Here is a 16,667-nt window from a genome sequence, read left to right as displayed (position 1 = left end):
GTAACAAAAAAATAACATAGATGAGGAGAATGATACATGCGAACTGATGCTGTATCACGGTGCGTATGAAGCTTAAAGGGTGAGAAGGTGCGTGCAGGATGCGTACAGATTAACATAAGTGATCAATTTTTGATAACCTATAAGCATGCTCTGTTTGTTACGTTATGATTTTAAGATTTAAAAACTTATTCAAAATGATCAATTTTTATTATAATATAGATTAAAACGAAAAGATTAACACAAGTGTGAAGAAGGGTGCGTGAGGGTGTGCACAAGTGCTTAAGGGTGCGTAAAACCTTTTAAAATATATATATATATATATATATATATATATATATATATATATATATATATTATATTATTATATATAAATATATATAAAACAGAGGTGCAATGAGGGTGCGAATATATGTGTATATATATATACATACACCCATTACGCGCTCTTTATGCACCCTACTCATTTTTTAAGCACTCTTAAGCACTTGTGCACACCCTCACGCATCCTTCTTTGCACTTATGTTAATGTTTTCGTTTCAATCTATATTATAACAAAAATTGATCATTTCGAATAAGCTTTTGAATCTTCAAATCTTAATGTAACAAATAGAGAATGCTTATAGGTTATCAAAAATTGATCACTTATGTTAATTTGTACGCATGTTGCACGCACCCTGCACGTTCCATACGCACCGTGATACAACATCGGTTCACACTTATCATTCTCCTCATCTATGCTTTTTTTTTTTGTTACTATCTGTATTTGAAACCTAAACAAAAATTTATCAATTTTTAAGTATGTTTTTAATCCTTAGAACGTAAATTAGTGATAGTTCGAATAAGAAATTGTCAACTCTATTAAGAAAATTTTAGACAGACGAGTGTGAAGTAAATCACTGAGAGTGACCTAATAAGTCGAGAGAGGGTATTTTTGAAATTAAAATTAAATTTGCCTATAAAGGTAAAATCGTTGTGTGTTTGCCTAAAAAGGTTTACGCAAAATTTTTTTTACCGATTTTAATTAATATCCCTTGTAGACATTTCAACTCATAATCAAGAAAATAAAATATATTTAATAAATAAATCATATTTAGCTTTGCATTTTAGGAAAGAAATCAAAATTGCAGAAGGAAAAAATTTAGAAAATCAGGAAAGTAAAATTCAATCAGGAAAAATCAAAAATAGTTTTTCTTATAAATTAAAGCTTCTTGCAATCATTTTTTTGTTTTTCATATTCAATGTTGTCAAATTCAATGGCTCCCTCAAATTCAAGACAATTCAACAAGCAAAAATTAATGTTGAAGAAGAAAGGTCAGCAGCTGTAGACACTGAGTGACGTCACAGTGTGCATGGAGTGCTTAAACATTGATGGCGAGGTCACCACATGGCCAGAGGACAAATCTTAGGTTGATGAAACAATCATCAACTACAAATTAGCTCAATTCGGTATGAATCAAAAGGGAAGCTCAAGAGTAACCTATACCTTTTAGGTTTCTTGGACCGCAAGAAACGAAAAATCCAAAAATCAAAGAAGAAGAAGGATATTGGCAATTTGTTTACAAAGTGGGAAGCAAATTTGAACAAATTGCAGGAAAAGGAGCTGGTGGCTCTATGTAATTGCTTGGATTCGAAGTTGTGGGGCGTAAGAGAGAAGATTAAGGTGCTGATGAAAATGAAGGAAAAGGGCAAAGCAATTCAAGTTTACAATAACAATGGAGATAAGCAACAACTTAATTTGGAGAGTGTTTTTCCATCGCCACGGGGATTTTACAGTCACAGTGCTTGTTTGTGGGGTTCTAACAGTGAGAATTTTGTTCCTTGGGGAGGAAATTGTAATGAAAATATTGGTTTTATGGGAGAGAGTAGTAATTGTGATAGGATTTTGAATCCTATTGGTTCCATGGTTTGTCAAACACCATTGCACGAAGCTCTGCCAAAGTCCATGAGGCAATTTCCATGGCCGTTCTGAAAGGAGTGAGCTTAGAGATACAGTTTCAAGTGCAAAGTCTTAAAGTAGTATTTTCTTTTATTGGTAAATTCAAACGTCTGTATATTCTTTATTTCTTCAGATTCATAGAAATAAAAATTCTCCAATTTCTTGAAGATTATTCTTTTGCTAGTTTGAGTAATCATCAAGTTTTTATTTGAGTGTTACATGTGTGTAAATTCTAGAGAGCTCTTGGAAATAAAGGAAGCCATAATAGCTCCCCCGAGAGGAAGAGAGGATGCCCCTATATAGACACGTAGTCCAAACAATAAATTTTCTACTAGATCGGCATAAAATGAAATTAGGGTAGAAAGGAATTACTTGGCTTGCTATAAGAGGAAAGTCAATGACTAAGGATAAAATTTTGAGGTATGGATTACTTCTCATGACATTTATAGTTTGTGCAGCCTTGGGAGGGAAAATTTGGAATACCTGTTCTTCTACTGTGCTATGAGATAGGATGTTTGGAGGGGTATAATTAGTCTTTGTGGCTGCACATACATCCCGCAACCTTGGCCCCAATTTATCACAAGGCCTTGGGGAAAGAGCTTCTCTCCTCCACAATGTCATAAAGACTAAGGAAGATGAGTCTCTTGCGAGGTATTAGGGACTTCCTAACTATATTTTTGAATGATAGCTTTTGATGAAGAACAACCATTTAGTTTTGGTGGGGTTATAGTGCCTATACGAAGTATTACTTGTGAAAAGTTGTATTGAAATTGCCAAAATTAGAGAGAGTAGAGTTGGCTCATCATAGTGAACCAAAGAAGCTCGAAAAATGTAAATGAAAAATTACTGTATTTCTATTTCTTATTCTTTCAATCTTTACATGCTATGATTTATATACTGTAATTCTAGTCTACATTTGGTAACATAATATTTGTACAATCGAATCATGCTTTGAATGGAAGAAAAAATGATTTACTCATTAATGTAGATATGATCTTTAGGGATGTGATAACAATCAATTTGAGATATGATTTGGAGATTGATGGAGAATGATTTGGAGTATGATTTTCAGGGATAACACAGGATTTCCAAGGATATGTTTTCTAATACTCCTTCTCAAGCTTGTGGTTTGTAGATTTCGTAAACTCCAAGCTTGTGTAAGAGATAGAAATGTTGTCTTGATCCCAAAGGTTTGATGAATATGTCAGCCAATTGTTCTGTAGTTCGAATGTGATAAGGTTTTATTAATCCTTTTTGTACCTTGTCTCTCATAAAGTGACAATCAATCTCCATATGCTTAGTTCTTTCATGAAACACTAGATTAGTACAGATATCTTTTGCCGTTTTATTGTCACAGTAAAGTTTAACTGGTTCTGAGATTGTCACGCCCAGATCTTCTAATAGACCACGAATCCATATTATTTCACAAGTAGTTTTTGTCATTGCTCGGTATTCTGCTTCAGCTGAAGAAAGAGAGACTATAGATTGCTTCTTTGTTTTCCATGAGATAAGTGAACCCCTAAGTTTTACATAGAAACCTGTTAGTGATTTCCTTGTCATAGGACATGTACCCTAGTCTGAGTCATAGTAGGCCATCACTATTAGGTTTTTTTCGCGAGGGTCTAATAACCTTAGACCTGGACATCCTTTTAGGTATTTAATCACCTTTAAGGCTGCATCCATGTGAGATTGCTTTGGTGCATGCATAAATTGACTAAGGATCTGAACTGCGTAACTTATGTCTGGTCTGGTCATGGTGAGATAGATCAATCGCCCCACTAGTCATTGATATTCGAGGTGATCCTGTAGTGACGGGTCCTCTGCTATTTCACTGTCATATTCTTGATTGGTGAGTTTGACATTTTGCTCTACTAGGATTATACTTTGTTTGCAAGCAGATAATCTAGTGTCTACTATTAATTCCAAGGTATATTTCCTTTGGCTGAGGATGATTCCATCTACAAATCGAGTAACTTCAATTCTTAAGAAATATTTCAGAGATCCCAAATCCATTATTTTGAATGATTTATGAAGATGAGTTTTTAGTTCTTCTATGGTGGTTGCATCATTTCCAATTATGAGGATGTCATCTACATAAACCACGAGGCATATGAATGAATTTCCTTATCTTCTTGTGAACAAGGCATAATTGTGTCTTGACTGTTTGAAACTCAGTTTGATCAATGCCTCTGTAATTTTGGTGTTCCATTGTCAGGATGCTTGTTTCAGGCCATACAAGGATTTTCATAGTCGACATACAAGATTCTCCCCCTGGCTACGAATTCTTGGTGGAACTTCCATATATATTTCTTCATCTAAGTCCCTATGAAGAAAAGCATTGTGAACATCTATCTGATAAAGAGACAAGTCATGAGAAGCTGCAATGGCAAGTAGTATACTGACTGTAACATGTTTGATGACAGGCGAGAAGGTCTCTTGGTAATCTAGTTCTTCTTACTGAGTGAATCCTTTTGCAACCAACCAAGCTTTATAACGTTCAATGGAACCATCGGCTCAGTGTTTTATCTTGAAGACCCATTTGCAGCCTATGGGTTTCCTATGAGAAGGTCGTGGTACAAAGTCCCAAGTTTTGTTGAGGTATAGAGCTTCCAGTTCTTCTGCCATCGCCTGACACCAATGCGGTGTTTGAATTACTTTTGAATATGAGGCAAGTTCACGATGTTCAGAGATATGACTGATGCAAGCTTTGTGCCCTGGAGATAACCTATCATAATTAATATATTGAGAAATAGCATATGGTTCAGATGAAACAACATAAACATAGTCAGTGTTCCAAATGGGAGACTTTTTGGATCTTGATGAACATCTCAAAGAAACCTGTGCAGGGTCATCAGAGATAACTGGAACATCCATGGATGATGAAGTCAAATCTAGAATAAATGAAGGAAAGTCAACACCTTGTATAGAGTTAGATCCTGTTGATATACCGTTCGTGTTGTGAGATGATGGGATTATGTCGTATTATTGTTCAAGGAGCTCAGTGTGCATCATAGGTGTTGAGCCAGTAGGTGTTATGTCTTTATTCTTATCAAAGGGAAAGATATCTTCATGAAATGTACATCCCTACTGATGAAGAATTATCTGCAACCATATCATACAGACGATATCTCTTTTGTAGTAGAGGATATCTCATGAATACACAACGAGTTGCTCGGGTGTCAAATTTGTCTACTTGCTGAGGTTTGGTAGAGTAGTAGAGACACCTAAATACTCTTAAGTTCTTGATGTCTAGTTTCTTGCCAAAGATAAGTTCATAAGGTGTTTTCCTACCTAGAACTTTAGTTAGCATTCTGTTGATCAGATAGGTTACCGTGACCACACAATCTCCCCAGAATTTAGGTGGGATTTTGGATTGGTATTTGAGGGCACGAGCTACTTCTAAAAGATGTCTATGTTTTCGTTCTATAATCCCATTCTGTTATGGTGTGTAAGGACAAGAACTTTCATGTAGAATTCCTAAGGAGTCAAGGTAGGCAGTGGTGGTGTGGTTAAAGAATTCTTTTACATTGTCTATTCAGATTCGTTGGATTTTGGTGTGGAATTGAGTTTGGATCATAGACATAAATTTCAAGAAAAAAGAGTGTGTTTGGGCTTTTGAATTCATGAGGTATAACCATGTGGCACGTGAGAAGTCATCTACAATGGTGAGAAATTTTTTGGAACCATCATAATTAGGTGTACTATAAGGTCCCCAAGTGTCTAAATGTATCAATTGGAATGGTTTTGTGGTTGTAGAGGTACTTGTGGGAAAGGTATTGCGAGTTTGTTTAGCAAGAGGAAAAATAAGACACTTTAGACATGGGATAATACTCGAATGCCCTAATCTTTGATGGGAAATGAATGACACTTTATTAATTTGATTTGTATTATAATAGGTAGGGGTAATACAATTTTTATTGAATAAAGAAAGTGTCTTGGGGTCTGGTGTCTAATAATATAGCCCATGTTATTCTTTACCCAAGCCCATCAGATTGCCAGTCGAATGGTCTTGAAATACGCATATAGTAGGCGAAAAGGTTACTACACATTTGTTGTCTACGCATATTTTGGATACTGAGATGAGATTGAAACGAAATGTAGGTATGCAAAGGGCATTTTTTAGTTTGAGTTTATCTAATTGGACATCTCCTATTTGTGTGGCTTGAGTTGTGGTCCCATTAGGTAATTTAACAGGTGTTGGAGGACATAGATATTTGATGTTGGTATAAAATTCTGGAGAACATATTATATGGTTACTAGCCCCTGAATCTATTATCCAAACATTTGGGGAAATAAAAGTATTTAAACATGAAATCGTACTTGCATAAGAAGTTAGAATGTCATTGCCTTTTGGTATCTGATTTAGAAGCTGAATCAGTTGATCATATTATTCAGATGAGAGTCCTGTTGTAGATCCTAGATTGGTTGAAGCTACTTGATTTGTTGTGGGCCCTTTTGTCTTTATTTTACTAGATCCAGGACGACCATGTAGCTTCCAACAGGTATCCTTGGTGTGATTACGACGTTTACAATAGTCACAATACAACTTTCCCTTTTGTTTGAGGGGCTGATTGTAACTATTGAAACTATTTGGGGCTTGACAAAAATTGTTGAAAGTCTGGGAGCTAATTTGATTTTGTGCTATAGGTGAACATGCACCGTTAGATCTTTTGATTTCATCTTAGCCATTGATCTTGCCATATAAATGAAAGCCTTGTTGTGGTAGCCCTAAATCCTTTCTTTCTTCTCCAGTCGCTTGCTTTCTTTGGTAAGCGTTGAACGTAGCAGCTCCAGTAGCTCCTTCATCATAGCCAATACTTATCTGGATCTCATCTTGAATGGCGAGGTGATACGCTCGTCGTAATGAAAACGCTTCTGTGAATGCAAGGATATAGGTTTTGAAGGCGACGAACCCTTCGTTCAACCCTATCAGGAAGCGAGTCAGCCTTTCCTGTTCCTTTATGCGTTGAATCTGTTGGAGAACTTCTGGTGGCGCTACGATTGATTCTTCGACGACATCCAACTCGTTCCATGCAGTGGATAGTTTATTAAAGTAAGCTGTGACACTTTGATTGTCTTGTCGAATCTCGGCAAGAGTCTATCAGACGCTATAGATCTTCGCAAGATCCAGAGCTCCATACCTATCCTTGATGAATCCCCATAGCTCGTCGACATCTTTTGTAGGTGGTATACCTACTATAATTTCCTCAGTCAAACAATTACTAATCCAGGCTCAGATGGCATAGGTATAGTGCCGTCTATGAACCCAATTTTGTCCTTTGCTATGAGTGCTCTTCTGAAATCCCTAGCCCATTGGGCATAATTCTTGGTTCTAGTTAAGGTTTGCTTTATTAGAACAAGTTCTAGTCCATCTGATAGCGATGCATCTAGAACATCTCCAGGCTCTAGCTTATTTCAGTTTGTTGGAATTAGGTGAAAAATCAGCATTTGTTGTGAATTGGCATTTGGTTCAGAAGCTTGGTTCACTATTGATGCTTCAGCGATGGATTCTGGTGATGTAGGATCAATGGGTGTTGTTTTGATTGGCTCCATTTAATCTGGTTTTCTTTTGTGTAGGTTAATAAGTTGAAGGCAAGGCTGTATTGGATTTGGACAGAGGAGAAGAAAGCCTGCTTACTCGATAGAGAAAAGGAGGATAAGCTCTGATACCATGCCAAAATCTTAGAGAGCAGAGTTGGCTCATCATAGTGAACGAGAGAAGCTCGAAAAATGTAAATGAAAAATTACTGTATTTATATTTCTTATTCTTTCAATCTTTACATGCTATGACTTATATACTGTAATTCTAGTCTACATTTGGTAACATAATATTTGTACAATCGAATCATGCTTTGAATGGAAGAAAAAATGATTTGCTCATCAATGTAGATATGATCTTTAGGGATATGATAGCAATCAATCTAGGATATGATCTGGAGATTGATGGAGAATGATCTGAAGTATGATTTTCAGGGATAATGCAGGATTTCCAAGGATATGTTTTTCAATAGAAAGAAAGTGCTTTCATGGAACGGTGCTTGTTGGAGCTGTTTTCGCTTCGCGGTTAGTTGGCCATCACGGGTATCTTCTTTCAGGTTGAGAGTTTTTGTTACTGCTCTTAGTAATTTCCCCTATGGAGATCTATGACTTTTTCATCTCATCGGATTTTGGTTGGCAAGAATGTTAGTTCTCTTTAGCAAGTGGTGGTTGTGACCTTGTACCATTGTTTGATTTCTTATTGTGGATCACCTTCCCTCTATAACCCTATCTTTGCAGGAACTTTGATAGACTTCCAAGTTAAGGAAAAGCTCTACCAAAGTTTTATAGTTTCTATTAGGTATATAGGTCATGATTTGTGATAACGCCATTAATTGTTATTATTTTGAGTTTTAATTCTCTTATGTTGTGTGGAAATTTAAGTCAATCTAATGGAATTATTTATCTTTTGCACTTAGGAAGCTTTGAATATTTTTTTGAAGTAAGTTGGGCCAAGAAGTCTAAAACTGAAGCAAATTTACGAATCAACAAAAATCCGTGATACTGACTAGGCGTGGGCACATGAAATGGCAAAAACAGAATTTGAAAATTAAATCTAGACATCCAGATCAGTTGAAAAAGTCCACAAAATATCAAGATTTGCTGCCTAAAAAAGGGATTAATTGAGATAGATTAGGAAGAATATTTTTGGAGGAAGGATAGACATTAAAATATATATCTTTTCCTTTGTTTTTGGGAAGATATGTATCACTTTTGCTTGGTTGGATTAGGAGATTAGGATTGACTTTTATTTCCAGATTTTAGTTGGGAGAAAATAAATATACTTTTATTTTTTATTTTGCTGGGATTATTCATCATTGTAATTAGAGGATTAGAGAGCTAAATATGGTTTACAGTGACTCAATATTTTCTTTTGGTTGAAGGGATCTGAAACTATGGAACTACAATGATTATGAGATTTATTTTTGTTCTTTAATGCATTTTTTTAATTATTCGAGTATTGATTATCTTTCTGAATTATTTTTTTATGATTGTGTTGGTTGATTTCTAAGGCGCGCGATTAGTTTATCAATTAATATAATCTACTGCTAGTTTAGGTGTTGAATCCGTAATTGTTCAATCCATCTAATCGAAGTGGCAACTAGGTTTATTGTTTGTTGCGTCAGAAACTGTAAATCCTGGGAAAATAATCAACTACATTAAATGCAACGTTGAATGCTTGTGTTGTCATGCTTCGTTGGTCTTTCTAATTCGTAATGCTATTGTTTAATTAAATTCGAGATCGTATCCAAATTATTAATCAATAAGAGTTAATTAGAATACATGTTTTTGATTAACTAATCGTAAGGAAAGATAAGTTTTAATACCACAACGAATATTTGAATAATTAATTTGATATTTTTGGTTTTGATGATCAATCGTAGTTCCAATGGTGGATGTGACCATAGACCAAGGTTTGTTAAATTGATTTATTCATTTCAGATTACTTCACTGAATTTTTATTTATTGTTTTTCATTATAATTTACATTCAATTCAAAACTCCATTTTTATTTCTTTGTTTCGACTTATTTGTGACAACATACTAATCAAAGCTCTTTAAGGGAATGATCCCTACTTTTCTTTACTATATTTTTGTTGCAGAAATTTAAGATTTTAATTTGGGTGTCGACGATAGCACGTACCAATTTGGAGTAGTTAACTATGAGATATTTGGTTTGAGGAGGAAAAATAGGGAGAATTGATTGTATAGCTTTGTTTATGCTTTTGTATGGCCACTATCTTGGTTTCTTGGATGAGACATGATGGGCTCATGTTGTTTTCTTTCTTTTGTTTAATATAATTTGCTTAAAAAAAAAAATCCAGATAACCAAATTCCTCGCCTTAATCTAAAAAAGTGTAACCCAAAGTTTGTCCTAAAAAAACTTTCTCACTCTTAGATGACATAAATAATATTTTTCCATCCAAAATTAAATTTTATTAAAAAACAATCGTGTAAAGAGTAAAATAATAATTTTATCATTCATAAATTTTGAATGAATATTAAAAAGTAACTGTTTTATGAGTACACCCAAACGTTTTAAATATAATAGTTAAACACTTAAAACAAATTTCAAAACATACAAATCGAATCCTAAAACTGTTTAGAAATGTGTTGCTTCTTTACCATCACCACAATTTCACCATTGCCATTCCCAAGGTTTTAAATGTTACAATAACACTCCTTTTGGACTGAATTGTTAACAATATTTTAGGGATATAAACAATTTTTAGAACTTCTAAGTGGCAAGCGGATATTTTCCCCTTTTCCTTTTCCAGAAATTACATATTTACCATATATATTTTAAAAATATTTTAATGGCTTTAATAATTTTTAATATAATATTTATATGTTACATTTTATTTAATTGTTTAGGTTGTAACTATCAATTTTGAATCTACCAAGAGATATATTTATTTTAACAGTTTTGAAAACACCCCAATTTTTTTTTTATTTCCACAAACCCACTAAAAACTCATTGACACCGTAAAATTTTCAAAATTATTGTTCACCTCAAATATACAATTATATAGGTATACATTCCAACCTAATTTTTTGTTAATACAAGATTATATGATAATTTAAAAAAAATGGTAATTTAGCATTCTGGCATTATAATTTATTTTTTGAAAAATAAAACTATATAAACAAATAATATACATAAACAATGATATGTCACTATATAATTAGAGATATTTTTATCTCTAATTTAAAACTACTCAATCATATAATAATATATAATTATTTGTAAATAAAGTCACGTATATTATTTATGCACATAACACCACTCGTTTTTTTTTTTTAAATGAATGGAGCTTGATTTTGAGTGAAAAGTATTATTTAAATATTTTAAGCCAAACAATGGATAAAAAAAATTAAATTTACTCTCCAAAAAGCACTTCAACCGCCTATCTTTCAAGCAATAATGCCAGTGAGATTAGACTTGGCAAAATTTAACACAACCCATTAACCTAATATGACATGACACAAATTGACTTAGGTTTATGATTTTTTATATGAAAAATAGATCGGGTTGGGTTCGGGTTAACCCCACAAAAATTGAGTTGTGTTTACATTGACACGAAGCCAACCTGAATAACTTGAACAAACCTGAAAATTGGTAACACTACTATCGAATTATTATTATTATTATTAGTTATACTACTACTAAAATTCAGTATGCAAAGCTAACCCAATATAGTTGAAACACTTGGTTGCACCAAAGATTGATTATTTGGTTAAATTAGTAATTCCACCACTGAATTATTATTTTAAATATAATTTGTTTATTTATTTTTCACCATTTCCTCTTTATGTTGACTTAGAAGAAAATAATTTTAATTTGAATGTACTCACAGAGGATAAAACGGATACTAATACAAACAAAGAAGATATTCAATAAAGACAATGCTCTAACACTCATTTGTACTAGGATTTTCTCGTTAAAACTTAATTTTTGTTATTTCATTGGTTTAATTATGATAGTTATTTAAATTATCCCTTCAATGATTTTACTCCTTAAAATATTGTACAAGTTGATTGAATGTCTACTTGGAAGAGCTAGTCTTAAGCCTTTTGGCAAAAATTTTTCATCTTCAATTTAAAATATTCTTTCTAATATAATAATTTTTTTGACATATTTGAAAAAATTATTTGTAGTTTCCTTATTTTTTTTCATTTGTGTGTTATAAGTACTATTAATTTAAATTTATTATATTTGGTGTGTCATATTCCTATACTTATTAATAGTTTTAGTATTTATGATAATAATATTCATCGTATGAATTAAAAATTAAATTTCTTAAATATTTGACAAGTAGTTAATCACGTTGATTATTGATAGTATAATTTTGAAGTTAAAGTTGTAGACTTGTTTAGGTTATTGATTATAATATTTTGTATTTTTATCCCTTCAATATATCATATAAAGAGACAATCAGCAAACAATTAATATCAACCTGAAATAGAATAATTTTGTTTTGATAAAATGTCATTTCATGTCAAAATGTTTTTCTTATGTTTTTTTGTAAGAATTGTGTTATTCTATGATATATTACAAAGTATATTGTTTTATAACAAATCATATTATTACATATTGTGTTTTGATAAGACTTTATTGATTGCATAGTTTAGGTTAATTCGGATCAAGTCAGATTAACCCAAAAATATTTAGATTTGGTTTAAGGTTAAAAATTTTTTGACGCAATTATATTTTTGTTCGGGTTAGGGTTTAAGGTCTTCAACCTAAAATCTAAACTGACATAATACAAACATGATTGGATAATATGAACTGCCAAGTCTAATTGAGATATTCAAGAAGCAAATTATACGCAGCATGTCATGCTGAGCTTGCATAGTTTTATTACCCAGGCCTTGATTTTAAAATTGAAGTCCAAATACTCAGAGGTTCACTTTATACGTAGCAATGGTATGTATATTGAATTAACAAGACTATATATACATATTTTTTGTATACAATTTAGATACACACATAATATATTATTATGTGATAAGATGACTTTGAATTAAAAATAAAATAACACTTAATAATATATCATTTGTGTATCTAAATTGTGTATAAAAAATATTTACAAATAATATTACTCATATTAAATTGGACATCATCGTATAATTCGACATTAGTTTTTAAGTAGCTATTTGAAAACTCAAAACGGAGTATATATGATATTATTGAATAAAAAAAAGGTTTTGACTGAACAATTCAAATTGAAGAGACAATAATTAGCTTTTAATTATCTCATTTTATAGATTACCGAAATATTTACAACAATTGTTAGTGTGTGAAATTCCATATTTTTCGACATTTAATTTCCTTGATTTGTGATATTTAATTCGTTAATTATTCGTTTAATTGCTTGTTTTAGGAAATTGGGCATTAATTGCATTATTCTAAGAAAAGATGCGAAATAAAAGGAATTTAGAGTTGTCACGTATCAAGACGGAAAGACAGCAAAATACATAGGAGATGGCTGATTGCAGAAAGGAGAGAATCTCGCTATTTTTTGAGAAATTCACAGTTGGAGACTTAATAGACAACTGGAGAAAGTTCAGGTCCTTTGGAGGATATTTGGCACAAAAAATTTCTCAATGACTGAAGCAAACCTAACACTATAAAAAGGAAAATTGCTCTCTGCTTTAGGGATATGGTTTTTCTAGCATCATTTTCTTTCAGAAATAAACACAGCCACAACCCTTGGCTGGTTCTTCTTCAATTAGGTTAGGATTTTTATTTTATATTTCTGTGAAGCCATGAACATGAACATGAGTAGCTAACTCTTTTCTTTAGTCAAGTAATCGAGATCGTGGTTCCACGACGATTGTAAGATCTTCTTTACCCTTTCTTTTCTTTTAAATATTTAATCTATTCCTGATTTTATTTATTGTTGTCTTGTTCAATTAAATATGAGACGTCTTATTTACTTTGGATTAAAAGCAACTTTGCTAGATAAAATTATTGAATCCGTAATTGTTTGATGGTTTAATCATAAGTGGCTAACTAGCATGCTTGGTGAAGTAGAACTACTATTGTATGTTAGTGGAATAGATTAATCTAATCTAAACAAAAACAACGTCTGTGTTTTGTTGATTAGAATTGATGGCTTTTCTAATTCTTAATTCTGTTTTCAATTTAAATTCTAACATTGTATCTAGAACTGATTGAAAACAAGAGAAGTAATTAAAGAACGTTTCTTAATTACCAACACCCAAGGAAAAACAGAACAACAAGCGTCTCGATGTTTTATAACCGATTTATTTAAAAGGAAAGATTAATCTTTTTATTGATGATCAATTGAATTGAACCGCACCTAAATTACTTGGCTAGAACTTGTCTTATTATTGTTGCAATCTAGTTTTCTGATTGCTTTGATTATTTAATTCTGAATTAATTTATTTTTGTTTATTGGTAGGATTCGAAACAAAAAAATCTCTCTTGCTTTATTTTGTTAGATTTCAGATAAATAGCCCAATCTTTGTGGATACGACTCCACTTGTCCTATCTACAAGTTTTCATTGAGAGAGTAGAAAATTTTATTTTTGGTGGATTCGACACCCATCAACAATGAACTTCATTTATATCTTCCACGCCCGACGAACACGTTTTCCTGGTGGTTTTCCGGAAAATGACTCTATTCTCTAAGGACGGCCAATGGCCAAATAGTTGAGGTGGAGATAGTCGGAATAGCAAATTGGAAATATGCGGTTCAGATTTTACCGTTACCGGCTGACGCCGCGAAGTAATGGGCGCCATGCAATAGTTGACGCGTCAAATTTTAGTTTTTTTTCTTTTGATTGTAGAAATTACATCTCATTATCAAGAAAATAAAAATATTTAATAAATAAATCATATTTTACTTTGCATTTTAGGAAAGAAATCAAAATCGCGGAAGGAAAAAATTCAGAAAATCAGGAAAGTAAAATTCAATCAGGAAAAATCGAAAATAATTTTTCCTATAAATTACCGCTTCTTGCAACAAGTTTTTGTTCTTCGTATTCAATGTTGTCAAATTCAATGGCTCCCTCAAATTCAAGACAATTCAACAAGCGAAAATTAACGTTGAAGAAGAAAGCTCAGCAGCTGCAGACACTGAGCGATGTCACGGTGTGCATGGTGTGCTTTGACGCCGACGGCGAGGTCACCACGTGGCCGGAGGACAAATCTCAGGTTGATGAAAAGATCATCAACTACAAATTAACTCAAGCCGGTGAGGGATCAAAAGAGAAGCTCAAGAGTAACCTAAACCTTTTAGGTTTCTTGGACAGCAAGAAACGAAAAATCCAGAAATCAAAGAAGAAGGATTTTGGGAATTTGTTTGCAACGTGGGAAGCGAATTTGAACAAATTGCAGGAAAAGGAGCTGGTGGCTCTGTGTAATTGCTTGGAGTTGAAGTTGTGGGGCGTAAGAGAGAAGATTAAGGTGCTGACGAAAATGAAGGAAAAGGGCAAAGCAATTCAAGTTTACAATAACAATGGAGATAACAGTGAGAATTTTGTTCCTTGGGGAGGAAATTGTAATGAAAATATTCGTTTTGTGGGAGAGAGTAGTAATTGTGATAAGATTTTGAATCCTTTTGATTCCATGGTTTATCAAACACCATTGCATGAAGCTCTGCCGATGTCCATTAGGCAATCCCCATGGCCGTTCTGAAGCGAGTCAGCTTAGTGATACAATTTCAAGTGCAAAGTCTTAAATTAGTTTTTTTTTTTTTTAATTCGTAATTTCGAACGTGTGTATATTCTTTATTTCTTCAGAGTTATGGGAATAAAAGTTCTCCAATTTCATGAAAATTATTCTTTTGTTATTTTGAGTAATCAAGTGTTTATTTTATAGTGTTGCGTGTCTCTACTCTCTGTAATCCAAAGCATATGTAGTTTAACTGTTTGATTTATTTATTTACCCCTAGTAAATACGGGAATGGAAGTAAACGATACAGGAGTTATACGGGTATAATATAGTAAACAGTAAAAAATACATTTATAAAAAAAGGGTTATAAAATTCTGATACGGAACGCATGTATGCAGGTTTAGTACGATAGATCATTAATAATACATGCAATATCAAACATAATTCTAACATTTTTCATAGATTTCTGGTTAACAATTCAAATATAAAGTATCTAATTGACTATTAAACCGAATATAACATAATATATAATTAAGATTCAATCATTATCAAAAAATTATCAGGAGAAATTAAAGATTTAGATGACAAAAAATTGTGTTTTTTGTTTTATATAGTCATGACATTATGATAATTAATTGAAAATACAAGAGATATTTTTGTATTTTAAAAAATTCATGAAAGACGGAAAACATAAAACAAGACAAAAATACGTGTTCAATATGGGAAATGTATAAAAAACGTGTTTAATATGTTTTGGATTCAAAAATTTGAAACGTCGTGTTTAAAATGCAAATTAAACACAGATAATTTACGTTTTTGTAGACTACATGTGTTAATAATTGAATTGTTAACATGATTTTTATAATTGAATTGTTATATATAATCGCATTCAATTACTACATGTGTTAATAATCTCATTAAACTTAATGTTTTGTCTAAAATAATCTCTATAGAAGAAGAGTTTTTGGTAATTGTTGATACAGAAAATTGCACCAACGAGAAATTCATGATATTTGGAAGCAAGATTGTGAAAAGTCAAGACAGAAAGTGGTAACACTGAGTGAGAGATTGTTCAGGGAAAGCCACATCCAACCATTTGTTAATTTTTAAAAATTATAAAAACCCACCCATTTGTTAATTTTTAGGGTGAGTATCAGAAGCAAAATCATCATTTAGTAAAAATATTTAAAAAAACTAAAAATTTAATCACATTTCTCCTTAGGTTTAAAAAACTAACAATTTTCTCTCACCTAAGGTTTGAAAAATCACCGTTTCCCCTAAGGTTTCAATGGGAGCTCTTCGACAATGATCTCTTCTTCGATCATCAACTTTTTCTCTCCTTCTAGTCAATCAAAGTTTGAGTAGTGTTTGATTCAAAATCGATTTGATAATTTTAGAAGAAGCTTGGCCTCTCTAAACTCGTGCGATATTTGTTTAAACTTGAGCTTAAACTTGAAAAAAGTTTGGTTAGCTTGATTAGGCTCAAATGAAAAAACATTTTTACCCTCTGATTGTTAAATTGGTTTTTTTACTCCATAATTTATATATTTT

General features: G+C 32.3%; 1 protein-coding gene across 1 annotated transcript; it reads left to right on the top strand.

The window, feature by feature from the left end:
- The first annotated feature begins 14,493 nt into the window (after window positions 1–14,493).
- Window positions 14,494–15,139, top strand: LOC123208473 (agamous-like MADS-box protein AGL103). Its single transcript, XM_044626007.1, has one exon. The coding sequence runs from the start codon at window positions 14,504–14,506 to the stop codon at window positions 15,137–15,139; it is 636 nt and encodes a 211-aa protein (XP_044481942.1). The 5' UTR covers window positions 14,494–14,503.
- The last annotated feature ends 1,528 nt before the right edge of the window (window positions 15,140–16,667 follow it).

Source organism: Mangifera indica, chromosome 2, assembly GCF_011075055.1.
Source record: "Mangifera indica cultivar Alphonso chromosome 2, CATAS_Mindica_2.1, whole genome shotgun sequence".
In the NCBI taxonomy this organism is placed as follows: domain Eukaryota; kingdom Viridiplantae; phylum Streptophyta; class Magnoliopsida; order Sapindales; family Anacardiaceae; genus Mangifera; species Mangifera indica.
This window is presented reverse-complemented; position numbering and strand designations above follow the sequence as displayed.